Raw genomic sequence first — 26547 nt, 5'->3', positions numbered from 1 at the left:
CAGACCTTGTGCCAATGGTTTTCACTGTGTTCCAGGGCTCAAGTCACCCCCTGGTGCAATAACCAGCAGTGAGACCCCAAGGGCTACTGACCTCTGGCAGGCATGTGCACCCCCCCGCCGCTGCGCGCCCCGACGAACAGATGCGTTACCAGAAAGCAGCAGCATCCTCCCCGTCCCACAGCACCTCCAGCCTCTGCCCCCCCAGGGCCTGGCTTATGGGAAACAGCCTAAATGGCTGGGTGGGGTGGGCTGGGTGGGCTGGGCTGGGCTGGCACAGCTGAGCTGGGTTGGGTGGGCTGGGTGGGCACAGCTGAGTTGGGTGAGCTGGGTGGGCATGGCTGTGTTGGGTGGGCTGAGTGGGCATGGGTGGGCTGGGTGGGCTGACTGGGCACGGCTGAGCTGGGTGGGCTGAGTGGGCATGGGTGGGCTGGGTGGGCATGGCTGGGCATGGCTGAGTGGGCATGGGTGGGCTGAGTGGGCATGGCTGGGCATGGCTAGGTTGGGTGGGCTGAGTGGGCATGGGTGGGCATGGCTAGGTTGGGTGGGCTGAGTGGGCATGGGTGGGCTGGGTGGGCTGACTGGGCATGGCTGAGCTGGGTGGGCTGAGTGGGCATGGCTGGGCATGGCTAGGTTGGGTGGGCTGAGTGGGCATGGGTGGGCTGGGTGGGCATGGCTGGGCATGGCTAGGTTGGGTGGGCTGAGTGGGCATGGCTGGGCTGAGTGGGCATGGCTGGGCATGGCTAGGTTGGGTGGGCTGAGTGGGCATGGGTGGGCTGGGTGGGCACGGCTGGGCATGGCTGAGCTGGGTGGGCTGAGTGGGCATGGCTGGGCTGGGTGGGCATGGCTGGGCATGGCTAGGTTGGGTGGGCTGAGTGGGCATGGCTGGGCATGGCTAGGTTGGGTGGGCTGAGTGGGCATGGGTGGGCTGGGTGGGCATGGCTGGGCATGGCTGAGTGGGCATGGGTGGGCTGAGTGGGCATGGCTGGGCATGGCTAGGTTGGGTGGGCTGAGTGGGCATGGCTGGGCTGAGTGGGCATGGCTGGGCATGGCTAGGTTGGGTGGGCTGAGTGGGCATGGGTGGGCTGGGTGGGCATGGCTGGGCATGGCTGAGCTGGGTGGGCTGAGTGGGCATGGGTGGGCATGGCTAGGTTGGGTGGGCTGAGTGGGCACGGCTGAGCTGGGTGGGCTGAGTGGGCACAGCTGGTCTGGGTGGGCACGGCTGGGTGGGCTGAGTGGGCACTGCTGGGTGGGCACGGATGGGTGGGCACTGCTGGGTGGGCATGGCTGGGTGGGCTGAGTGGGCACAGCTGGGCTGAGTGGGCACTGCTGGGTGGGCACGGCTGGATGGGCACTGCTGGGTGGGCTGGGTGGGCACGGCTGGGCTGAGTGGGCACTGCTGGGTGGGCATGGCTGTGCCGTTGCCTCCCAAGAGCTCCCAGGGCACTAAACAAACCAACACGGTGCTCGGCGAGCGATTCCCGAGCTGCGGAGCCGCAGAGCCCAGCTCCGGCGCTGCTGAAGCACGGGCAGCCGGGCAATAGTGGTGATGCGGCAAAATGCTCGGGAAACCAATGAGAGAAAATGAGTTTATTTTTTAATCCACCTGCTTGAAAAAATTCTTTCCTGTGATAATCACTCTCTCAAGAAAATGAATTTCTGTTTTCCAGGGATCATTTCTCTTTTGTGGATTACCTTCACTTTCCTCTAAGCACCTTTGCAGAAGGATTCTCCCCGGAACTAAACTTAGGTAAAAGCTCCAACTCTGAGAGAATCGCTCCCCGATGTGCCAGTGAAAGCCGAGTCCATCCTCAAAACCCTTTAAATGCTTGTTTCTCTCTGCAGAACCTGCCCTTCCATCTCACTTTTTATTGCTTTGGAGTTTTTTTTGCACTGCCCTCTATTAATTTTCCAGAAAATCAGCTGTCTGATCACAAACATCTAAAATTATATTATTCACTGAAATACCCTCCTGTCCCTAACCCCAGCACCTCAGCCAGGCACTTGCCTGTGATGGGTGCTTTATATCCGTAGGGTCTCTTATAAGGATGAATGTCTTTTAATTAGATACAAATCCTGCTCATTTATGGTTATTAGAGGTGATCTGCAAATCTTTATTCAGCAAATAACAGCCTTTTTACAGGCAGCTTAATTGCAATACCACCAGCGGTGAGCCGGAGCAGCTCTGCAAGCAGCAAAGCCCCTGTCGAGCAGGCAAGTGCCGGGAAGAAGCCGGTGTCGGTGCATTTCTTTGGTTTGCTGCTTCCCTCTTTCCCCAGCAGAGAAAGGAAAAACCACTGGAAATGGATGAGTGGCTTGATTTGTTATTGTCAGTAGTAGGGGAAAAGGAAAAAACAAAGCCTTAAGGTTGCAAAACAAAAACGAAACTGTGTGTACACATGTATATTTCGTGTATGTATGCACTGAAGGTATTTTGCAATCGCACATGACGTGGGAAGACACACCGAAGGCTCAGACAGGGGTGGGAAGGGGAGGTGAGGAGAAGAGGCGGGCGAGCAGGTACCCGAGCGGCCAGCCCCGTGCCCAGCGCAGCTCTTGGTTTTCAGCCACGCAACGTGCAGCGCCCGTTGCCCTGTGGCCGAGGGGTCCCTGCTGCCCACCGCTGTTCCCCGGGTCACACCACACCTTTGCGTAAAGTCCGCAGCTGAACTTCAGCTCACCTCTGCCCATCAGCTTTTCCTTGCCCGTTAATTATTCCCAGGCTCCGTGCAGATGAGAGATGGGGCAAAAACCGATGAGCCAAGGCAGGGGCTGCTCTCCAGGGAGCAGAATCCTGCTCCCCACCTCCGGGACGGTTTTCTGTGGGATGGAGCAGACCGACAGCGTGTAGCTGAGGACTAAGCAGGCAGAGTCGGGCTTTTGCTGCATCTCGGGGACAAACTCCATCCCCACCGGGCACAGAAGGGACAGCACATCAGAACAGGCAGCCTCAGGATGCGGTGCCAGGAGACGATGCTTCCACTAGCTTTGCTGGGGGGCTGAGACCCGGCTGCACGAAATCAGGGGATGTCTGACCCCCCCAGACAGGGGGACCCACACCCCCTCGTTCCCCATGCACAGGCTCTCGGGACAGGGGCCTCCTCTGCTGGGCCAGGAGAAGCCAAGGGTAGGGACTGGGGTCTGACTAGCAGGGAGAGTGCAAACAAGGGGGGGGTGTCCCCAGCCCTGACACGCTGCAGGAGAGGGGATGCAGGGGACAAGGATGGAAGCGCAGGGGGATTCCCAGCCTTCAGCTCTTGCCCAGAAATCCCATTTGGTAAAAGCCCCTGGCAAAGCTCAGGGATGACGGCTCCCGAGAGCATGGCAGGAGGGGAACCAGCTCCCACCTGCCTGTTGCAGCACCCATCGGAGCCCGGCACAGCGCAGCAGCAGAGCCGGCCCAGGAGGCTGGGGCCAGCGGGGAGGGGAGCTGCTGGGTTATAAAACCCACCCGGGCACACAGCGTTCACACCACAGCGACCGAGAGCCACCGCCGGCAGACGGCCACCCCACCTCCCACAGCGATGCAGGTGCTCAGACACCTCTCACCTGACTTTTGCTGTTCTTGGAATGAAAAAGCCAAAGAGATGCAGCCTGTCTAGCATTTTCTGTTACTTTTACTATGCTGAAAAGAAGCAAAGATTATATTTTTTTTCCCCACTTTTTCCCTTTCAACTTAGCAGTGCAGGGGGGAGAGGGGACGCACAGGATGAGCAGTCCAGGGAGAAACAAGCGTTTGGGAATGTTTAGTGCAGATGAGGGAAAGCTCAAGGGCTGAACCAGGGGCTCTTGCACCTCTTCACTTAACAAGAATATTGGAGAGAGCCCAGCCAGCGAAGGGAATTGCAGCTGCTTAGAACAGCGTTAGGGTAACGTTGAGCTGCGCGAGACGGAGGTGACAGCCTGCACCGGTGCTGGGGACCGCTGGAAGAGGCACGTCCAGCCCCACCGGCTGCCAGCAGAGGAGCTGGTGCAGCAGCGTTCAGGGGCAGCACTGATCCTGACAGCTCAGCCCTGGGGAGGAGGGGAAGGTTCAACAGGCCGTTGGAAACGAGCACTGTAGCTGCCTGCGCTCCTGCAGGGCTTCCCGACGGGATGGAGCCAGGCTGGGGCTGGAACAGCACTCATCGCAGTTGGCCTGGGCACAGCCAGGGGCTGCTGAGCCCCCAGACCCTGGCAGGGGACCCCAACCTGACCCTCCTGCACACCCGGGATGAGGAGCTGGCCAAGGCAGAGATCGGGGTGCTGGCCACCATCCTGGCTGTAGCGACCGTAGGCAACGTGGGGGTGCTGCTGGCGATGTACCGCCTGAGGAAGAAGATGAGCCGGATGCATCTCTTCATCTTGCACCTGGGGCTGACCGACCTGGGTGTTGCGCTTTTCCAGGTGCTACCGCAGATGATCTGGGAAGTGACATACCGCTTCTTGGGGCCAGACCCACTCTGCAGGGCAGTCAAGTACCTGCAGGTGCTGAGCATGTTCGCCTCCACCTACATGCTCATTGTGATGACGCTGGACCGCTACATGGCCGTGTGCCACCCGCTGCACACCCTGCAGCAGCCCAGCCGCCAGGCCTACGTGATGATCGGGGCTACGTGGCTGCTCAGCTGCCTGCTTAGCCTGCCCCAGATCTTCATCTTCTCCCTGCGGGAGGTGCGCCAGGGCTCGGGGGTGCTGGACTGCTGGGCAGACTTCAGGTACCCATGGGGAGCCCGAGCCTACATCACCTGGACCACACTGTGCATCTTCATCCTGCCCGTCGGCATCCTCACTGTCTGCTACAGCCTCATCTGCTACGAGATCTGCAAGAATCTCAAGGGCAAGACCCAGAGTGGTGCCCCCAGCACGGGGGGCCCTGCAGCAGCTTCCCTTCCTGCCCCTTGCTCCTCTGAGAAGAGCGGCCAGGGCCCCAGTGGGCAGCCCTCGCGGGTCAGCAGTGTGCGTACCATCTCCCGTGCCAAGATCCGCACGGTGAAGATGACCTTTGTCATCGTGGTGGCCTACGTCGCCTGCTGGGCACCATTTTTCAGCATGCAGATGTGGTCAGTGTGGGACGAGGATGCTCCTGATGACGGTGAGTAGCGGTGGGGATGCTGGGCTGCAGCCCAGAGCAGGCACAGAGCCCTGGGCATCCAAGACACACAGCACGCTCGTTGCATTTTTAACAAACAAGAGCTGTCTGTTATTTTGTCATTTTAAAAATCATGGGGGAAGCTGTACTTTTGCTCCCCAGTAGTAATTATAGAAAACTGTTTGCAGAGTCAAATCTTTGCTCTCACCAGAGAAACACTGAAAAGCAATGGCTCCTGACCGTCACCTCTAGGGATGTGTAAACATGTGGGATCATCTTTGCCGTGTGTGTCTCCTCCTCCATGTGGGAATTTGCTCGAGGAGCTGCTGTGTTTGGTATGTGACTGCAGGGAGGGTTTTAGCTGTGCCTGCTGCTCCCATCCTCTGCCAGGATTGCCTCACGGAGCAGCCGTGCTGCTGGAGCGGGTCCTTCACACGTAGCCTGGAGTGCCTGTACGGCTTTTGCTGAGCCAGCAGCAGAGGTTTCAGAGGCAGATTTCCATTTCCATAAGTTGATTTCTGCTGGAATTTTCAGCAGCTCTCCTAGCCTGTTCGTGGGTAGAAGGAACTTTATCCAAGACTGAAAGGCCTCTGGGAGATGCTCTGGCCAGCAAACAGGCTGAAGGAAGGTCCAAAAGCTGCTGGGTCTCATGTCCCAGCACCCCCTGACGATGTGCTCCGGGGGCGCCCTGTGATGGTACATCACCCACCTGCAGCCCTCAGCCCGGGGCAGAGCCTGGCTCTGTCTGCCACGCTGCAAACTCTCCTACCCAAAGACGTGTCAGTCAGATGGGAATGGGACAAGGGACACATGCCCAAGTGAAAAAGAGCCCCAAGGGTCCTGCCCATTGCGCACTGGGACCCTGCCCAGGTTGGTGGATGTTTCAGCTCTCTCCCTTGCCTTCCCAGACTCCACCAACGTGGCTTTCACCATCACCATGCTGCTGGGCAGCCTCAGCAGCTGCTGCAACCCCTGGATCTACATGTTCTTCAGCGGGCACCTGCTCCAGGATGCAGCACGTTGCCTGTCCTGCTGGGGTGGCCCCCGGCCCGGGCTGCGGAGACAGGCCTCCACCGGGAGCCTCTGCAGCAGGAAAACCACCATCCTGAGCCACAGCCACCACCCCAGCCCCACTGGCCTCCCCCTGCGCGGGGGCAGCGCCAGGGACTTCTACCCACCCTGCGAGGAGGTGGTGACCGAGTCCGGCACGCTCTAGGCTGGAGCAGTGGCTGGTCCCGGGGCACATCCCTCCGCTGGGGACAGCTGCCACCAGATGTGGCACCACAAACTTCACCTCGGCAGAGGTGTGTCCCTCCCCCCCTGGTAGCATCTCGTTTTGCAGAAGGCTGCGTGCTTATCCCGGAAAACATCACTGTCCACCTGGCTGCCGTCTGCTCGCTGCTGCACGCGCTGCATCTGCTGTGAGCATCGGGGGAGATGGACAGAGCCCCGACATCCGTGTCCTGCCCACAGCATCCACCTCCCCCGCCTGCTGGGGAGGCTTTTGCTGCCTGGCTGCTCTGCCCCAGACATGCCTCGCAACCTGGGTATCTGCCAGGGGATGCTGCACCAGCCTGTGCTCCTGGAGGGGCTTGAGCTCTGGGTGTTTGACAGATGCCAGCGAAGCAGCCTGAGCACAGCGGGAGGCAACGTGGCTACATCTGCTCCAGAGCTCCCTGCAAGCAAGTTACTCATCTCCCATCCTCAAGGCTTTGCAGTCGGAACAGACAAAGGCACAGCTTTCCCATGCCCTGGGGCACAGCACGCTCTCCCCTCTGTGCTGACGGGCAGGTCTGGAGCCAGACCCCCTGCCCACCTCCCCAGGGCCAGGGATGGGGCTGGAACAAAACCCACAGGGCAAAAACATCCTCTCCTGCTGTGCGCAGCTGTCCGGCTACCACACAGCAGCATTGCGCTGCGCTGATGCAGGCATCCCAAATCCAGCACTGGCACCACCAAAGAGCTGCTCGGAGCAGCCCTCGCCCAGCTCCAGCTTGCCCAGGCAGATCCTGCCACCCTCTGTGTTCTGGCACTTTCCATCAGGTTCGCTCACAGCCCCCAGCCGCTGCGTGGGGCTGCTTCATGCTGTTCAACAGCTGCTGCATCCCATTAAAGAGCTGCTCTCAAACCGCTGACGCTTTTGTCTTATTTAGCAGAGATCAGAGTGCTGAAGCCACCCAGGGCTCAGAGATGGCTTCAGGGAACTTGGGAGCACAGAGGAGGGGTGGCTGGCAGCCAGGAACAAGCCATGGCCCTGCAGTCCCAGCCTGGCCCCTGCCCTTCTCCCTGCGTGTTGTGGGTCTCCCAGAAGCTGGTTTGTTCCAGAAGCAAGCGTCAGGCAGGCAAGAGCATCCATTTGCTCTGGAGGTTGAGCTCAAAAGCTGCTGATGGGGGATGTACGTGTGCCTCCGTGAGTACCAAAGGTACCAAATTCCCTGCAAGCAAGGTGCATTATGCCCTCTATTATCACAGGCTAAGCCTGTGAAAATAAGACATTTTGAAATGAGGTATTTTGAAAATAAGATACTTTGAAATTATTTTCATTTTTTTATCACCAAGCATTTGAATCAGATTTTTTCCAGAAACTCCCACTAGCTGGTTTTGGCCTCATCTCCCATTCCATAAACACACCTCTCCTGCCCTCTAGCAATGTTTCCAGAGATTGTTTGGGGTTTTGAACCTTTTCCTTCATGGGCCATTCTAGCTGGGCTGGATCTGCACAAGGTTCTAAGACCAGGAGTGCCTGACCCCCCAGGACCAACACCAAATCCATCATCTCACAACCTTGCACTGAAGCGCATCACTGTTGAGTCAGTTTGAAACGCACCTGGGGCGGCTCCATCCCTGACGGAGGGGGCTCCATCCCCCTTAGAGCTCCCAGCTACGGCACAGCTTCCCTTTCCTCAGCACTTGGAAAGCTTATTTCTTGAAAAATCCTAAGTAACAAAATGCAAAGTGATGGGGAGGAACCAGCTCCATTCGCAGCCGCAGAGCGAGGCCAGCGAGCCAGAGCTGCAGGCAGGGCTGGCCAGGCACTGGCTCTCCTGAAGCTCAGGAGCATGAAGGTGACCTGACAAATGCAATCATGACAAGCAGGGGAAGCAGCACCTCCGAGAAGATAACAGCCTTCCCAGCACATCCAGCTCACAATCCCAAGCTTATCTCTGCAAGCTCCAGAGTCCCCAGCTCCGTGCTGTTAGAGAAAATTGCAGCGCTGTATGTCAAGTCCCCTGGAAATTAAGCCAGTATTTAAGGAAAATGTGACACACAGCGTGGGATCACAGGGGGGGTCAGTGGCCTGTGCCCCAGCGCAGGGCACCAACTCCCCTCCACAGCTCTGCAGGCATCGCTCAGCTGGGGGAGCCCAGCCCCCACACCCAGGGCACTTGGTGCAGGGACAAAGCAGGACAAGCAAAAGGTGGGAGACAGGGAATGCCACCCCTTCCCACAAGATGCAGCGGGGCTTGACTTGCCTGTGCTTACATGGAGACCTGCGGTCAAGTCCTGTGCCCCTCACAGCCCAGGTCCTCCACTTGAGGAGGGGGGATATAAATCCCCGGGGAAGCCCTGGGCTGTTTGCCACCTGGGATGATGACTACGGCTTTCAGCTGGGGGAGGAAGCTCCCTGGCAGGGTCACCCTCCTTCCCTGGCATCCCCCTCGATGCGTGGCTGGGGGTCAAGCCACCTGCATGGGCACCCCAGGCCAGCTCTGAGGGCAACGAGGGCTTGGAAGACTTTGAGCCTCAAAGGAAAAGGTGTGCAGGGGAGGGTGATGAATCAGGGCTTGTCAGGCAGCGAGAGCCAAGCTGGTGAAGGAGCTGGATTTAAACGGATTTTATGACAGCGATCAGCAAAGAAAGTGTCATTCAGAGGAGACGCCAGCCTATTTGGGTGGATGTTTTGAAGACCGCTACATTTCCCTCCACAGACTACATCCTGAAGGGCAGGGGGGGTGTTTCATTTGCTTTCATGAAATGAGAGAAAGGGCCATCACACAAAACTGGAGAGCACATTTCAGCCTGGGCAGGAGGAACGCTTCCCGGCGCCATCCCACACTCAGCAGCCTTCAGGAACAGTGATGTATTTAAGTAAAATACCAAGCAAATTGTATCGGTGGGTTGACGTGTGACAAGGAATAAAAGCTGGCCAGCATCAGCCCGTGCCAGGCGCTGACGGAGGCGAGGGGAAGGGGAAGCCCTGGCCGTGTGGCTGCGGGGGTCTTTAGCCATCCCCCCCGTGCTGGTAGCAGTCTGACCCGAAACCCTGCCAGCAGCATCCCGGCTGTCACAGCTTCACCTCAGTGTACTCGATCGACTTGGATGCCACAGGGCTGGAGCAGTGCCAGAAATCTGCTTTCTTCTTCTTTGGGTCCACATTGACATAGTCTGCCCCCGTCTTCATGTTCTCGTAGTCCGCGGCGCAGCCTGGCATGCAGCCTTTCCCCGGGAAGACCAGGGACGTGTAATTGAGGTTTTCTTCTGAGTGAGAGCCCTGCAGAAGCAGGAACAAACCCCAGGTCAGGCACAAGCATCCACCCGGGGTGGCTTTGCCCTTGAACCCCCGGGAGGGCGTGCAGCCGTTCCGGGTGCCTGGCTTGTGCCCAGAGGGCTCCCTGGCACCGGGGGATGCTTCCCTCTAAGTAGGCAACGCTGCGTAAGGGGTGACAGCCCCCACCCTAGCCCCACCGCTGGTATTTCAGTACAGTCCCGTGCATCTGCCCCCTTGCTGCTGCTCTGTGGGTCTGGAGCTGGGCAGAGGCTGTGCCGGCAGCGGCCAGCACCTCCGCTGCAGTGGCTGGGGTTGCTTTCGGTGACGGCTGGGTCCCTGCGGCCGTACCTGCGGGCAGGAGGGGCTGCTCTCCGAGTCCTCCGAGGTCTCTGAAGATGTGTCATGGCTCCCTAAAAACCAGAAGCGTTATCACCTCCATCGCTACTTGGGGGAGTTAAAGGTGGGGAAAGAAAAAGGGTAAAAAAAGCAAATGCACTCAAGACTGAAAATTGAAAATCCAAGAAGCATCAGTGTGATCCCTGCCTTCTCCATCCCCCTGGTGGGAACTGGGCAGGGAAAGCCCAGGGGAGGCAGGAGGCAACTGGAATTGCCAGCGGCTGTTGTGCTCACCCTTTGCCCCACCACTCGCTCCCTCTCCCGCCCCAAGGCCACCAGACGAGGGTCTCCACAGCTGGTTAAGGAAGCGAGTATTGCCCAAATGCAATACCAGGCACGTAGAGCCATGTGCCAGCACAGAACGCGGCTGGCACAGGGTGCCCTTACCTGCATAGGCCGGTGTGTGCACCCCCTGCCCTGCCGCCGAAGGGGGGGCGGGCGGCCAGGGCTGTGCTGCAGGGCTGCTGCTCGCCTGCTTGCTGCAGGAGTGGCTGGCTGCAACCAAGAGGCAGGTTAGCATCCCGCTCCAGCCGGGATGGAGGTGTCCGACACCCCACACACCCCATGCCCCACACCCCCACCCACCCCCGACCCTCAGCGCTGCCCCACAGCAAAGCCACACGAGCCGCTGGCACAGCAGTCATCGTTATTATGTATTGGAGCGGGCAAGTATCTATCAATTCAATTAGCGAGATGGTTAAGTGCACGTGCTATTCTCCCATGATGAACGACTCCAGTGTTAAATCACGGCATCTGGGCCTCTTCCCATGCAAGTTCGAAATTAGTTTGACCCGTGGGGCCGAGCAGAGCTTCTTTCTGCACAAACGTGGGCAGCAGTGCTGCGTGAGAGCTTCCCTGCTGGCAGCTGTAGCATCATCTGAATGAATATTTTGCAAAGGGATTCTGATGGTGTTTTTCCACCACCTTACTAACAAAAGCAATAAAAAGAAAATGTTTTTGAAACAACAAAAGGCTGTATAGCCCTGTCCGGTACTGCCCACACCGTTACAGCTGCTCACACAGCGCTATGGGGCAGCCCCCCCCGGCCGCAGCCTGGCCCCAGCACAGCGAGGGGGTCAGTCCCTGCCATGGTCCCATGCTGGTGCCCAGCCCACCTGGGGGTCCGGCGGGTCCCTGGGGGGGCCCAGCTCCCATGCTCACCCCACATGGGCTCCGCAGCAGCACTGGCTGCTCCCCAGAGCGGGAGCGAGAAGCGGACCCAGAGCAGGGACGTGGTTGTGCTTTACGAACTGGGGGATGCTGAAGCGTTGGGCAAATGCTTCTCACCAAGCTGGACGATTGGGAGCGAGAACGAGGAGCATGACAGGTACAGCGACCAGACAGAAAATTACCTATTTTCCTGCTGAGCATGATGTAAAGTGTCAGCAAAAGAAGAGCATATAGGATCAAGGTGACAGCTGAGATGGTAACAAGCACCCACCTGAACAAGAGAAAAATATTTTGTCTAAGTGAAAGACATCACCGAATTATTTTGAGTCTTTCAGGTACCGTTTGCCATTGCTTCAAAGCACGTTTTAGACCAAGGTTTGCTGGTACAGTATCGGGGTTTGGTTTTTGTCTTTAAGGCAATGTGCCCGAAAATCTGGGGTTTCATTTTCAAAAATAACTAGCGCTCCTTGCACTTTTTTTTTTGGTTTGTTTTTTTGGTTTGTTTTTGTTTTTGTTTTGGGTGCCCACCGTAAGAAGGGTTTTGCAAAGCCTCGTTGCCAGCGGGGTTGTGCTGCAGGGTTGAAGCTGCAACTATGGCTCCTGCCAGAATCACAAGCCCTTTCCAAGCCCTGCGCCTGCGTGTCTGCTCAGCGGGGCCGTCCAGTGATGACACGCAATTGCCCTCAGCACAGCGAGAAGCAGGCGCGGTGCCAGCAGCCATGGGGGCTGCAGCATCCCTGTGCTCTACCACCGCTCCGGGGCACGTGGCACGGCGTCCCCGAGGGCTGGGAGCCTTCGCCGAAAGGTGCCCCCCGTAGCAGCCGTCATCCTCCCACCTTAGGGTGCTTCCCTTGCTGCAGGGGGGTACCAAGGGCTGCCTGCGGCTCCCGAGCCCGGCATGCTGTACTCACCACTCGCAAGCGCTCATCCTTCCTGGAGGCGTCCCGGTGGTGCCCAGCGGAGCGCGGGAGGGCTCAGGGGGCACAGGGAGAGGCAGCCGGCCCTGGTGACAATCAACCAAAATGGTCCCATTGACACCGGAGGAATTTTGGCAGTGTGCTTAACCGTAAATGTTACAACTAATGTATCCGTGACGTTACCGAGCTGCACGACGCTGCGCTATGTGGTTTAGCTACTAGTAGAACACTGCAATGTGTAGTCTAGCTACTAAGGAGATAAGAACCGGTCCGAAACCAAGACATGAGCCAAGAGTGCTGAAACAGGGCCAGGAGAAGAGAAGGTCATGAAAAGGATGAGAAGAAAAGGAAGATGATGATTAAGAAGAAAGGAGGAAGATGTTCCAACCCCTCGACCCGTTACACCACATGTAACATAGCGCACAGACATAAGTAGTTTTTTGAACTGTAATGAGTATTCTAATAGTTTCTCAAAATGCCACTAATATGTATAGATCGGCCCTATAAAGATGAACCACGAACAAAGTCGGTGTGCATGTTGGGCGGAACCTATCCCTCCACATTTGGCACCGAAATGCTGTCGAACACTCAAAATCAGGCATTAGAGAGTTTTGTCTTTGATTTTTCAGTATCACCACTGGGCTTCATGCTGCTCCACATCAATTTGAAAGCAGCGGTCTGACATCGTGGAGCTAAAATAAAAGTACCCAGCCTTCCCTCTGCGGGAGGCTCCTACCGTGCGGGCGAGCATCTCTCATCGCCACAGGCTCTCCCTGCTGTTACCACTGAGCTTAATGGTTCCATATACCACCCTAGTGTACCTGCAACATGCCTGGAGCTTCTGGGCTCCACCGGGGTGCTGATAGTAACAAGAACTGAAATTTACTCTTCTTTCTTTAATCCTCTCTCACATTTCTTTTTTTTTTTTTTTCTTTTTCTTTAAAATCCACAAAAAAATACTTGATAATTCTAATCTGGAAAAAAACCCCAACCCATAGAAGAAAGTAACCAAAAGAAGGACACAGGTTTGGTGTCAAGCTCTTGCATCAGTCAAGATCCAGACAGAAAGTTCAGGGGCCCTTCACCACCTCTGCATTTGGAACACCTCGGATTTAATTCCAGGTGAGCGCTTAAATCCTATTGAAGTTCGGGAGACTTAAGGCACATAATCAGAAAACACACACGCCTGAACTGGGCCCCTTGGCTTGGGGCTTTCGGCCAGGATCCTGAAGAGATTTACAATAAGGGACAGCAACGGAGGACACTCGTTTTGTGAGCTTTCACTTGCAAAAACGCACTTTACATTTTCACTCAGTGCCTATATACTTATTAATTATATATGGCTAACATGAGGAGATATTTGCAACTAAAGCTTTGATACGATGATTAAAGGAGCCATAATAATATGATTGATAGGCTGATAGATAGATAGATAGTTAGAGCAAAGGCATCACCCGTCCTATGGACCAGATTCTATAATTTCCTCTATGACATATTTCTAAGAGTAATTCATCAAAAGCTTTTTACGATAAGCTCCCCAGTCTCCTGTGGAATTCCACTTACCCCACCAGGTTGGCCACTGCCAAGCTAAAAGTCCGTTTCTTGCCGGAATTTCCCCCCTCCCTTATTGAACTGCTCTGTCCCCCAATATCCTACTCAGCCGGCTGTCATTCTTAAATGGCTCATTTCCTACTGTGGGGCGGGAGACGCTGCTGCGGCAGATAACAATCTGAAAAATGAGCTGTTCAAAAGGAAATTGCAAAAGAAGACCCAAATCCAAATATCAGTAGCAGGCAGCTTCTTTGCTGAGATGGGGTACGGCCAGATCGAAGAGGTGATATGCATATGCGTATTGAAATGTCTATTTTGAAGATAACAGCTAGTAAGATGCTGGCAGCATGTACTTTTTTGGTGTGCCAGGTAATCTGCTGTGAGCCTCCCCCCCGCCTCCAGCCCCCAAGATATTAACCCTTTCTCAAGCAAAACGCCTTATTGAAATCAATCAAGGCTTGTAAAAAGCTCCTACTCGGCTGGTTACCGACTAGTAAATTCAAGATGTCTACCCTCCGTCTAAAGGCAAGCAAAATTGTGGAAATGCCTCAAATTATTTTAATCCTGTTGGAGTCCAGCTTTGCTGCCCCAGGTTAAGGCTAAAGCTTGGGCTGGCAGTGACACATCCCTGCAGGCATCCTTCAGAAGCAGACACCAAACCCAGCTCTCGCCCTGATGAACAACCCCGCTGCTTCCCAAGTCATCCCGTCGATGGAGCGCAATATCCAGCCACGTTTTACCTGGGAGACCAGAGCTTTCTGCACCTTCCCTCTCCTGCAGGACTGGAGCAGCCAGGGCCTTGGACGGAGCCGGAGTTAAGGATGTTTTGGCAGCATTTTCGGTGGCCGTGCAGCTGGAGGGGTCCGGCAGGGAAGAAGGGCTCGCCAGCTCGATGCCGGATGCGGTCTCGCTCTACCCCGATGGTGATGGCAGGAACAAGCCCACATGAGGCTCCATGGCGCTTCCTCTCTGTCAGCTGGCTCATTTAAATATATTTGGGTGTTTCTGTGCTGTTCTGTGGCCATTTCTGCTCCAGGGCAGAAGCGTATCCCTCTATCACAGGAGTATATCCTTCTATCCCAGGAGCTGATCACTGTATCCCTCTCTCCCGGGCATTTCTCCCTCTCACTCCATCCTCCAGCAGCTTTCTGCTGAGATGCAGCTGAGCTTCCTTGGAGCAAAGCATCCCTGAGGGCAGAGAGCCCTGACCAGCGGCAGCGTGGCCGGCTCAGCCCACAGCAATTCAGCTGCCACCCAAAAAGTGCTCTGGGTGCTTCCAAGTAAAAGTCTTCTAGAGGGGCAAAACATTTTAAATCATAAGGGACATGGTGGCAGAGCCTGGCATGGCTCGGTGCCTGCTGGGGGTGAATGGGCCTCCACCTGCCTGTTTTTTGGGAAAATTTTCTGGTCAGTAACAACTTGCGGCATCACGTATTATCTGGTGCTGGAGGTGCCCTGCCACAGCCCGACCTCTCTTGTGCTTCTTCGCTGGCAGGAGATGGGCAGGGAGCAGAGGGACCCCACTTCTCACAGGGTCCCTGACTCATGGGGACGATGCCCACTGGTGTTTAAACATCTCCGCCACCCCCACGTTCCCATAGCAATCCTCTCCCGGGGGGAAAACACCCCAGCATCTCAGCAAATCCCCCCAACTTCATAAAGACAAAGAGCAGGTGGGCTCCTGAGAAGCCCTACGTACCCCCAGCTGCCAGGCGCCGTCGGCGTTCGCCCCCAGGAGCTGCATCACGAGTTGGGGTCCCCTGCCAGGTCCCTGCTGCGAGCTGCCCACATCTCCCCCACCCCCTGGGACCATGAGCACCACATCATCCCCCTGCTCCATCCCAGGGGGTTTGGTCCTGCTTCACCCACCGCTTCTGTGACACAGGTGAGGACTGAGCTGAAGCTTGCTTGGCTTTTTATGGGTTTTTTTTGAAGTCAAAGTTTGCCATTGCAGGGTTTCAGCCCTTCAAGTGTTCAGTGATGTATAAACAGATTAACAGGTGGAAAAAGTATTTGATAGAGAAAAAAAAAAAAAGGCTTTTCAGAAAATGCTACTTGGGTGCGATTCGAATCAGTCAAAGCTAATTGTGGAAGTGGCTAAACTAAAGGAAATACGAAGAAAGAACACAGATAACATATTTTTAGCCTGAAACCAGATTACTTAAAATGAGTAAAGCGCCGCACGCCGAACTGGTGAGGGGTATGCTTTCCGCATGAGGTGCCTATGAGTAACCTATTTCTAACGTTTCTGAGGGCACGGATGCGAAGCTGGACGGGGTAAGATGCACTTTATGACAGCTGCTGCCTGGAGCGATACACGACCCTATAGAAGCTATATTAACTTACAAGACTTGGGACGTTCCAGTGGCTGGCAGTCACCTCTCATTACATTTCTACTGAACGCAAGCCCTTTTTCTGCTGTTTTATTAACAAGACGGATTCAAAGGCTCCCAGTCTTATAAATAATTCTGCATGTTTGGCTCCCTCGCTCTGGGCTGTCCCCAGTGTGCCGGGAGGTGCCGTCATGCCGCAGGAGCTGGAGGATGGGCAGGGATGGGCAGCACCATGCAGACCCCAGCTGAGGCGAGAGGCATCGTATATCGGTACATTTATAACACATAAAGTGTATTTCAAACATCAAGGTGCAGCTGGAAGGATGTATGAAGCAAAGCCTTTTTTCCCAATTTTCTGGACAAATATTGCTCAGTCTTGCATTGGCTCCTGAAAGAAAGAGGGGAAAAGCCATTTTGCTCAACTGGGTATAAAACTTTTGATTTCCCTTTAAGAGTTTGGATTTTAAAATTACTTTTAAAATAGCTAAATGAAAGTAGAAATAAATTTGCTTAACTTCAAAAATTTCTAAACGAAAGGCTTGGCCTCTTCATTTCTTTCATCTTCACATTTTAACACTGAATCTACTGTCACGAGTTTGCAGATTATGATGATCCAATTTGGGTTCTTTTCCACTAAATAAACTATTTTGCTTAAAGTATTTGGCTTGTCTGTACTACAGCTCACACTCACGTTTATCTCAGAAGCCAAATGACCCTTCAGGCTGGATTTTCTTACAGGATTTTCGGGTTATAAACCATGTCTGTAACAATCGACTTGCTGCTTTCGGCTGATCTGGCACTTGCTGGGAGTGCTTTTCTTTTCGGAAGCTGGTTGGTTTTTTTTTTAATTCCTTCTATGAATATATGATTAGAACAAGAAGGGAGGCCGGTACATTAAACTGCATCTTAAAAGAGAAATAGATGATAACTTTATATAAAAGCCACTCAGTAAAAAATACCGCAGCTCCCAACCTGGGCATGGGGAAATGCAGGGAATTTGCATTTGACTTGGATAAAACAGCCGCATCTGCCATCAGCATTGACTCTGCCGTGTCCCATGTCTCCACGCTCACACCGCAGAAACCTTGGATAAGATTTTTTTAAGCTTAAGCTCCTTGCAGAGGCAGGGAGAAGAGAAGCCTGGCAGCATCTCCCGGGGATGGAGACACGAGACTCCCCCTACCAGGAGCCGCGACTCGGCTCTTTCTCAGCCGTTCCCGTTAGTGGGGGTCGCATGTGGCCACGTTGGGCTCACGGCCCTGCTGGTACCTGTGCCCCACAGACAAGGACTTTAATTCCCAGGGCGAGGACTTTAATTAGATAAAATAGACTAGCCAGGATAAATGGAAAATTGATCAGCACAGCGCTAAGGGTAGAAACCCCATTAATTACCTGAACGGTGCTCGCTAGGTAGAACATCTCCCCTTGTGGCACCCGTCCCCGCTTATTACAGTGCCATAAACATGGAAAAGCACCACAGAGATGACACAGCATCATCACAAGCCTTCAGCCGCGTGTCTGAGAGATGCTGGCAGCAAGAAAGCCCTCGCCTCCCCCAATGCACCTCCCCTCCATATCTGAAGGTTTTATTTGTTCGTTAGCATTTTTTATTTGCATTCAGAGGCTTAATGAGACGGCCATCCTTGTGTTAACAAAAGTCAGCCACTGGGGAAGAGCCCATCAGGGGCTGTAAAGCGATGTGTAACTGCTGCAGCTTCTTCCTGACCAGGCTTTGATGGTGCTTGACCACTATTTAAAAGGGAAAGTTACAGATTCCCAAGCAGTTCATCACAGCTAATTAGTCTTTTTCTTTTAAAGTTTGCTCGGCAGCTGCCCAATGCTGCCAGCACATCCCTTTCCCGCATCCCCCCTGCAGCTGCCAGGGCGTGGGGCACCCCATGGCTGTGGGCAGGTCCCGTGGGGCAGCTGAGGGGCAAAGCAAAGCCCCCATGTAGCATCTGGGGAGGCTGCCCCTGGCTCAGCCCGGCCAGGTGATTTCCAGTGGATAACGGGCTGGCACTGGGATGGAGACCACATTCTGCTCCTACTATGGGACCTTTGCTGCCCCCAAAAGCAGCCGGCACAGCCCCCTGCCCAGCACCCGGCAGGTCCCCACTCATGCCCTGCTCTGTCACCACCAGCCCCCCACCCATAAAAACAAACTTGACCCCAGGGCGCTTGCTCTGCCTCGCCTGGGATGTGGCCCGTGATTCATTTCAACTGCCAAAGCCCTGTGTTGACATTGAAAGGGGTGTTATCGCGGCGCTGCTACGCCGGGGCGAGGGTGTACCTGTTGGTATAAGAACAACGCCGCAGCACTACCCACACCGGCAGAGCCCAGCCGAGGCCAGCGCTGCCACCGAGACGCCAACATGAAGCGTCTCCTCCTGCTCGCCGTGCTCTGCTTCTCCCTGGCCAGCAGCTTGAAAAGGTAAGGGGGTCCCCATGGTGCAGCCCAGCACCCTGGGTTCTTGGGGGGGGCTTCGCTCCCAGGGTCCTGCCAACATCGAGCGCGGCAGCGATGATGGGGCAGAGCTGAGCTGCCCCGGCACAGACACCCTGCGGCTGCACCGAGTGCGGGGACCATGCGGTGGTTGCTGGTCTGCTCCCATCGGCTCTGCGGCCATCTCCATCCCTCCGGGCAGACCCCACCAGTGGCAGTGGGCTGCGGAGAGGTTTGCAGACCCTGTCAGAGGAGAGGTTTGTAGACGCTAGCAGCAGCAGCAGGCTGCAGAGAGGTTTGCAGACCCCGTCAGAGGAGAGGTTTACAGACCCCGTCAGAGGAGAGGTTTGCAGACCCCGTCAGAGGAGAGGTTTGCGGACCCCGTCAGAGGAGAGGTTTGCAGACCCCGTCAGAGGAGAGGTTTGCAGACCCCGTCAGAGGAGAGGTTTGCGGACCCCGTCAGAGGAGAGGTTTGCAGACCCCGTCAGAGGAGAGGTTTGCAGACCCCGTCAGAGGAGAGGTTTGCGGACCCCGTCAGAGGAGAGGTTTGCAGACCCCGTCAGAGGAGAGGTTTGCAGACCCCGTCAGAGGAGAGGTTTGCGGACCCCGTCAGAGGAGAGGTTTGCAGACCCCAGCAGCAGCAGCAGGCTGCAGAGAGGTTTGCAGGATGAGCTGCCGTTCACAGCTGAGGTCTGTGCAAGCAGACAGGGCAAACGCATGAATTCACCTTGGCCTCGGTCCCCTCTCCCAGCCTGAAGGTCCTTTTCCATCAGTCACGTTGAGCTCCTGCCCGCCCCATCGCTGCCTGCCAGCTGTGCCCCGACCTGCTGTCTCTGAAAACAGATCAACACCCCACCCCCCCATTTTGCTGTGCCTTGGCTAGGAAGCACTGTGGTGGGGATGCGGGGAAGCAGGCTGTGGACCTGCATCCTGGTGGTGCTGGGACCCTCAGGGTGGACATGGGAACCGCAGGACACTTGCAGCGCCCGCAGCCCCGGTGGGTGACCAGGACCCTTGCTCCCCCAGGGTGACCCTGGTGCGGCAGCGCTCCCTGCGGAAGGTGATGCGGGACCACGGGCAGTTCTCCCACTTCTGCAAAGCCCACAAGCTTGACATGATCGAGTACACCGAGGACTGCAACGTCTTCAAGGAGGCCAATGAGCCCCTCATCAGCTACCTGGACGTAAGCAGGGCGGCACTGAGGACCGGGGGGTGCTGAGTCCCAGCAGTGTGCCGCAGGCACCCTGAACGCACTCGTTTGCGTGAGTGGTCCCCAGCGCCCAAGTGCTTCCCACGAAGCCCACGCCTGCTCACGGAGCACGCCTGCAGCCCGTGCCCAGCGTGCCAGGGCTCGCTGCCTGCCTGGCCCTTTGTTCCCGGGAATGCGATGATGAGAGGGGACAAGGCGGCGCATTCACGGCCGGTGCTGCCAGCGCTGCCAGCCCTCTCCTGCCCGCTGCCCTCCCCGAGCCCACAGTGCTCTCGGGCACACGGCGGGGACACAGATTTCTTCCAAAACTCGCACGTATCGCACGCATCAGGGGAAACCCCACCCCAAAGGACCCAGAGCCAGAGGGGGAGGGTATTCCCCAGGCTCATCCCATTCCCCAGGCTCATCCCACTCCCCAGCAGCATGACAGTCCTGTCCCCAAAGCCCCTGCCACTGTATGCATCCCAGTGATGAGGGTCCCCTTGGGGCCCAGCTTTCTCGTTGCACCCCACAGGAAGAGGATGGTGCCTGCCCCCACTGTCCTGCCTTTTGTTCTCAACTTGCCTTATTGTTCCTTAAATATTTGGCTCCTTTATTCCGCCTGGCATGATGCGTCTGTGTCCTATCAGACACTGCCCCCATGCCAGCCACCCCCCGCACCAAACCCCACCAGCCCTCTGCAGACCCCCAGCACAGGCATTCCTCGGCATTCCGACAGCTAACAGTGGTCTCCTCTCCGCTCTCTGCCAGCTGGAGTATTTTGGGCAGATCTCCATTGGGACCCCCCCCCAGAACTTCACCGTGGTGTTTGACACGGGCTCCTCCAACCTCTGGGTGCCATCCATCTACTGCGTCAGCAAAGCCTGTGGTGAGTAGGGGCTCCCCGACCGGCCGTGTCCCCCCCGGCTGGCAGAGATGGGACCCTGGGTGACCCCCGGGGGTGTCAGCATGGGGTCATGCTGACCATGGGGTCAGCAGCACACACAGCCCGGAGAGCTGGGGAGGACCTCTCCGCCCAGCTGAGCCCTCCAAGGTCCACACAGATACAGCAATCTGGGGGGCAGCAAGCGCAGGGAGCCTCAGCGGGTTTGTTTGCTCAGGCACAGGCGGCGATCACACCACCAGGACCCAGCACCATCAGCCTGCGGGAGATATCAGACACTCTCTTTAGGCCATTCTTATGGGAGAGCCTTTAAACAAACAAGCAAAGATAATAGCACATAATATAGCTTGTCAGAAAAAGGCAGGGTGGCAAGAACAAGGTGGGCACAGAGAGCAGGGCGCAGCTCCAGGCTGTCTGCCCGGGGGCTCGGTGGGTGACAAGCACCGGGATTGTTGGTGCTGTTGGGGATCAGCCAGCCCCGGTGACTCCAGCTCGGCTGCCCCGGGACCTGGAGCATCTCTGAGCAGCCCCAGGGCTCCTCCGGTGCTTCCACCACAACCCAAGGTGGGCTGGGGAAAACAGCTGCATACAGCAGCACCTGCGGGGCTGCTTCTGTCCCTAACACTGATCTTCAGGTCTCACAGAAATGTCGCACACGCTGACCCCGCTCCCCTTCACAACCCTCGCACCTTTCAGGCGCGTTGAAACGGGATAAGTTTTACCCCTCCTCAAAACACCAGCGTGCCTCACCGTCTCATGAGCAGCACCTTCCCTCGGCAGCGTGCCCCTGACACGGGCATTGCAATGATGCCACACAGCTTCGAGGCCAGTCGCTGTCACCAACCGTGGTGGCATCCGTGGCCGTGCAGATAAACAGCGTTTCTGCTGACGGCTCCCATCTCCCTTCCCAGCTGCACACAACCAGTTTCAGCCAGTCCAGTCCAGCACGTACCAGGCGGTAGGGACCCCCTTCTCCATCGAGTATGGCACCGGCAGCTTGACGGGCATCATTGGATCTGACCAAGTAGTCGTGAGTCATCTTTGGTTTCTCCTGCTCTGGGTAACGTGCCTGGGACTTGCCTACAGGCTCAGCATCACTGTCAAACCTCCTCCTCCCCGCAGATTGAGGGTCTCACCGTGAGCAACCAGCAGTTTGCAGAGAGTGTCAGCGAGCCGGGAAAAGCCTTCCTGGATGTCAGTTTTGATGGGATCCTGGGGCTGGCTTACCCCTCGTTGGCTGTAGATGGGGTCACCCCCGTCTTTGACAACATGATGGCACAAAATCTGGTGGAGCTGCCCATGTTCTCCTTCTACCTGGGCAAGTACGGACACGGCTTTGCTCTGGGATGTTGCTTAGACTCAGGCATTGCTTTTAAGGAACAGGAGGGGCCACTAAAATAAAGATGTTTTACTGACATAGTAAAGGGGGTTTTTGGTACCATGGCGAGCATCGCAGAGCTCAGGCCTTAGAAGAAAGCGAATGACCCTAAGCATTTGTGGGAAGCGAGTGGGTATAAATCCACCCCTTTAAAATGCGATGTGCGATGCAAGAGGGAGACAATCCCTCAGGTCTCCTCCTCTTCCCTCCAGGAACCCCGAATCCCCCCTGGGAGGAGAGGTGATCTTTGGTGGCTTTGACCCTTCCCGCTTCATGGGGACCTTGAACTGGGTGCCGGTCACCCAGCAAGGGTACTGGCAGATCCAGCTGGACAAGTGAGTGGTGCTGGTCAGGGAGGGAAGTGCTGGGCTGGGGCAGAAGATCATCAGGACAAGTCCCTCCTGGTCCTTCTCTCTTTCCTTCTCCTCCAGCATCCAGCTGAACGGGACAGTGGTTTTCTGCATGAACGGCTGCCAGGCCATCGTGGACACCGGGACGTCACTCATCACAGGTCCTACCAAGGATATAAAAAAATTGCAGAACTATATTGGTGCCACACCTGTGGATGGAGAGGTGAGACTGAGGGTGGGGAGAGGAGGGGGGCAAAGCCCTGAGACCCCCACCTCACTGGGAGGGAGCTCGACCACTGCCGAGCCACCTGGCTGTTTTGCAGTATGCCGTGGACTGCAACAACCTCGGCATGATGCCTGACGTGACCTTCACCATCAACGGGGTCCCCTACACCCTCGCCGCCCAGGCTTACACCCTCACGGTACGGCAGTGGCTCTGGAGACACAGGTGGCCCAGAGCCGCGTGTCCCAGAGGGTGACAAGCCACACTGCTTCATGCACGGGACCCGCAGGCACCATTCCTGCCTGTTCCCATGTGCACAAGGCTCTTGGGTTCGTCCCCAACTTTGCACTGTTCCTTTCCCCAGGACAAGTATGCTGGCACAGCCTTCTGCAGTAGTGGCTTCCAGGGCCTGGACATCGCCCCTCCTGCTGGACCCTTCTGGATTTTGGGCGACGTTTTTATCCGTCAGTTTTACTCCATCTTTGACCGTGGAAATAACCGGGTGGGGTTGGCCCCCGCCGTCCCGTAGGGCTGTGGCATCCCATGGGGCAGGAGTGGAACAGGAGCCACCGGGCTGCTGCCTTTGGGCAGGGCAGGGTCACCTCACTGCTGCATCAGTGTCCCTGGAGGTGATGAAGGCACCCAAAGAGCCCAGGAGAAGTTCGGTCCATGCCAGGAAGCTATTTCATAATTGATATAAAAATGCCGTGAGCAGCTCTGTAATCTGCTTTGTAGAGTCTCTTTTAAACGCAGGTCAATAAAAGCTTTAATAAAACAAAACCTGCCATGCTCATGTCGGAATCAGTGCAGCAGCAGCAGCCCCGCAGATCTCGGCTGGGTTGCACCAGAGCAATAACTCCTCCTTCCCCGTCCCCTGCCCTCCTCCCCGGCCAGCTAAAAGCCTCGGTGCACCCACGGCACAGCCCGGTGTCACCGCAGCTTCCCCGCTCTGGAGGGAGCCTTGGTGGTGCAGGAGATGGGTAGCACTGGATCCGAAAGGTCAGCCTCTGTGGTCCTTAGCTGGGATTTCCACAGGGGCAGAAGAGGACACTTTGTCCAGGTAGAGCAGAAAGTCCCCTGCGGCGGCTGTGGGCATCCCCGAGCTCTCCGCCGAGCCGGAGGGCAGGGCAGGGGCTGGGGAGCAGCGAGTTCACTGGGGAAATGTGTTGCTTCAGCAGGCTGAGCTGATGCTGGGTAACGAGGAGGTAACGAGGGGACTGGGGAGACACTGGGGATCTTTCTGTGCCGCAAAACTCCCGGAACAACCGGTGGTTTCCAGTGAATTTGGCTTTGATCCCCGGGCACTTGCAAAGAATCTATGGTTGGTGAGTGCTGGAAGCGAGAGAGGGCAAACCAGCTGGCAGGCTGCGGCCAGCGGCCGTGGGCTGGGCTGGCTCAGAGGATGGGGGTCTGGAGGGCCGTGGGGGGCTGCTGGCCCTGGGGGTCCCTGTGAGTCACTGTAGCGTGTGTGACTTGCTGATGGTGCAAGGGATGTGGGAGAAAGCATGAGCAATCGTGGCTCATGCGTGATGCATCCCAAGACAGGCATGGAAGGCTGTGAGAAAGGGAAGCGCAGTGAAGAGTTATTTTTATCCGCGCCTTTGCTCAGCTTTCCTCGCTGACGCTGACGTGAGGCCCTGCAGTGGGCTGGCATCGAGGTGCCGGGGTCCCCGCAGCCGGGGCCAGGCTTTGCTCCTGCTGCGGTTTTCCCAGATCTGAGCAGACTTCAGGGCTGGGTCTGAGTGCGTTGGAAAATTCAGTTGTAAACTTGTCGCCTGCAATGAAAAAAATTACCTGCCTTACTCAGAAACACTGATTGTGCCACTGACCAGCATATGCCTCCTGTAACTGGTTCCTGTATTGACTTCACCTCAGCTGCACCTTCCCCAGGCTCAGCGCAGATAAGATGCCAGGGCAGCGGGACAAAGGTCTCCTCTCCCTCTTCCAGCTTAACTCTCACCATGCCAAGGCGCTGCTGGGCACCCACCCATCACTGCAGCTGTAGGCAGAGGAGCATACAGCTTCCCCAGCATGATAAGGGACCACCCAGTAGCCCCCGAATGCAGCGAGAGGTGGTCCAGCCTGGACTTAACCAAGATTTCTCCAGTGCCATGGGCTCTTGGGTTCACCAGAGCATCCCGTGCCTTCCTGGCACGTTTTGGGGGGTCCTCGCCAGCCCTCCTCCCCACACACAGCAGATGTTCCAGGGATGTTGCTCCAGCCAATATTGAGCATCCCAATAGGGAGCAACCTGACTCCCACTGGCCCCCGGGGAGCAGAGGTGCCAAACAGCCGTAGGGAACAGTTTGGTCACTTGGACGCCTTTTGCTTTCTTCCCCTTCCCTCACTCTCCCTGCCCTGTGAGCCTTGCCGCAGGGAACAGCCTGTCCTCTCCTTGTCCACGCAAGCCTTTCCTCTGGATGTGGCAGCCCCCAGCCTGTGTTTCGTTGTCTCTCAGCTGTGACATCTTCCTCATAGTCACAGGGCACGAACCCCACTCTTTTTCCTCAGAAGTGCTGACTCAGTGAAGCAATCAGGACTGGGTTGTAGCTGTAGCTGCAGGAACTGCTGAGCAACATCTTGGCCATCACCTCCACTTGGCCATCACCACCGCTCCCACTGCCTTCACCCAGGGTGAAGATCACGCCAGGAGCAGCGAGGAGAGCAGGAGCTTTGGGAAAATTCCTTTTCTTGTGAAATGAAACAAAAGCCGGAGCTGGTGCTGTGCCTGGGCTGCATGCCTTGATGGGTATGGCCCCTCCTGCCCGAAAGCAGAAGTGGTTGCAGGCATCAGCTGTAGCAATGCAACCACAAGCCCCATCTCCGCTGGCATGGGGAGGCACTGATCATCTGATTGAGTGAGCAACCTCCATCCCACCAGGCTTGGGGGGACACGTGGAGAAGAATGAGGGCAGAAGTAGTCAGAGAGCAGGCTGGACAACAAAGTCTCCCTGCAAGGGCAAAGGTGAGGCAGCACGGTGAAAATAGGCTGAAAATGGGTTAGGAGAGACCTGCTCCAGGGAAACATCAGCCTCTTACCCACCGCTGGTGAGAACTGGCTCGGGTGCTCCTCCTGCTGCATCCCAGCTCCTCCCAGTGCCTGCCCTGTGGGGGGAAAAACAGATTTTTCTGGCCAGACAGGTCCTAAAATTACACCTGGGAACGAGGAGGAGAAGGGTTCCTCCTGCTGAGTGCAGTGTCTTCCCTGAGATCCCATAAGGGATGTCTACAGAGGAAAAAAATCTACAAAAGCGGGCAGCCAGTGGAAAAGCAAAAGCAGGTGGCTTTGGAGGGACCCTGTGCCTGGCCATGAGGTCCCTCCGAGGCCACCAACAGTTGTTCAGGTTGAGGGAGCCAGGAGGTGTCACAGATGGGGGGGCTCACCCCACTCCTAGTGCAAATCCCAAATCCTATCAAATGCTTGGCAAAAGCCCAGGGCCTGCCCTTGCATGGTGGGAAGAACAGCTTTGCAGCCGTGGCTAGCAGGTTTTCCCATGCCAGACAGCCCCGGCCACTAGCCTGATGCTCGGAGAAATGGCCAGAGGCTTCCTCGATTGCTCCATGGTGGCAGCTAAGATCCCTGAAATCCCACTTGCCGGCTAAACACATCCTCCAGGAGATGCCACCAGCTCTGGTTATGGGGGTTCCCATCCTGATGCGGTCCCCTCCTTTTAGAGTGCTTGTGGGGTGCTGGTGTTGGCCGTGGGTGCTTGGTGGGAGCCCCTAAGGACTGGGGGTTGCAGGGATGTGGCATGGAGTACCGCGGGGCTGCAAATGCTCCTGCTTCCCACCCTGCCCCTCTCCCGCCTGCAAAAGGAGACAAAACTACGCCGAGCCCACAGCCCCCTCCAAGCCGCCCCTGCCCCTCCGCTCCCCCCCTCTGACCGACCCCCAGCCCCACCTCGCCTGCTGCCATCCCTGCTCTGTCTCCAGCTCCCAAAGCCGCTTATCCCATCCCACGCCACCGGAGCTGCCCGAGCAAAGTCCAGGGTGGTTCCCACAGCCCCGGGGATGCTGCCGATAGCCCAGCTGGGCTTTTGTTCTCAGTTCTAAATAAATACCCCAGCAGGAGCGTAGAGAAGGGGTCCCGGGGGGGTGGGTAAAGGGGTCTGGATGTCTCCGAGTGAGAGGAGAAG

The 26547-nt window shown here is 56.6% G+C and overlaps 3 protein-coding genes and 1 long non-coding RNA gene across 7 annotated transcripts; 2 read left to right on the top strand and 2 right to left on the bottom strand.

Annotated features, from left to right (window-relative positions):
- The first annotated feature begins 4092 nt into the window (after positions 1-4092).
- Positions 4093-6284, top strand: AVPR1B (arginine vasopressin receptor 1B). The gene is made up of 2 exons (XM_005447179.2): positions 4093-5071; positions 5977-6284. Exons 1-2 carry the CDS (start codon positions 4093-4095, stop codon positions 6282-6284), a joined length of 1287 nt encoding a protein of 428 aa, XP_005447236.1.
- A 1385-nt stretch (positions 6285-7669) lies between these two features.
- Positions 7670-14617, bottom strand: RHEX (regulator of hemoglobinization and erythroid cell expansion). Of its 2 annotated transcripts, none has more exons than XM_027816564.2 (6): positions 14332-14617; positions 12035-12126; positions 11306-11394; positions 10341-10448; positions 9906-9967; positions 7670-9560 (listed from the first exon to the last, which is right to left on the bottom strand). In XM_027816564.2, exons 2-6 carry the CDS (start codon positions 12049-12051, stop codon positions 9354-9356), a joined length of 483 nt encoding a protein of 160 aa, XP_027672365.2. In that variant the 5' UTR covers positions 12052-12126; positions 14332-14617; the 3' UTR covers positions 7670-9353. The 2 variants fall into 2 exon arrangements, with proteins under 2 accessions (XP_027672365.2, XP_055584380.1); XM_055728405.1 differs by lacking the exon at positions 14332-14617 and adding an exon at positions 13604-14314.
- Positions 14618-18028: 3411 nt separating this feature from the next.
- Positions 18029-25358, top strand: CTSE (cathepsin E). Its single transcript, XM_005447177.3, has 9 exons — positions 18029-18355; positions 19394-19550; positions 20328-20445; positions 21372-21490; positions 21583-21782; positions 22051-22173; positions 22270-22411; positions 22512-22610; positions 22776-25358. The coding sequence occupies exons 1-9, from the start codon at positions 18297-18299 to the stop codon at positions 22938-22940; spliced, it is 1182 nt and encodes a 393-aa protein (XP_005447234.2). The 5' UTR covers positions 18029-18296; the 3' UTR covers positions 22941-25358.
- LOC129737493 (uncharacterized) lies at positions 22216-26445 on the bottom strand. 3 transcript variants are annotated; one of them, XR_008735404.1, is made up of 3 exons: positions 26313-26445; positions 25451-25516; positions 22216-22352 (listed from the first exon to the last, which is right to left on the bottom strand). It is a non-coding gene; the product is annotated as an uncharacterized LOC129737493 (long non-coding RNA). The 3 variants fall into 3 exon arrangements; XR_008735405.1 differs by lacking the exon at positions 22216-22352 and adding an exon at positions 25266-25362; XR_008735406.1 differs by lacking the exon at positions 22216-22352 and adding an exon at positions 25266-25362 and having other exon boundaries at positions 25455-25516.
- Positions 26446-26547: the final 102 nt, after the last annotated feature.

The sequence above is a fragment of the Falco cherrug genome, chromosome 16, assembly GCF_023634085.1.
Source record: "Falco cherrug isolate bFalChe1 chromosome 16, bFalChe1.pri, whole genome shotgun sequence".
Classification (NCBI taxonomy): Eukaryota; Metazoa; Chordata; class Aves; order Falconiformes; family Falconidae; genus Falco; species Falco cherrug.
The sequence above is the reverse complement of the archived record's forward strand: the minus strand, read 5'-3'. Positions and strand labels throughout refer to the sequence as shown.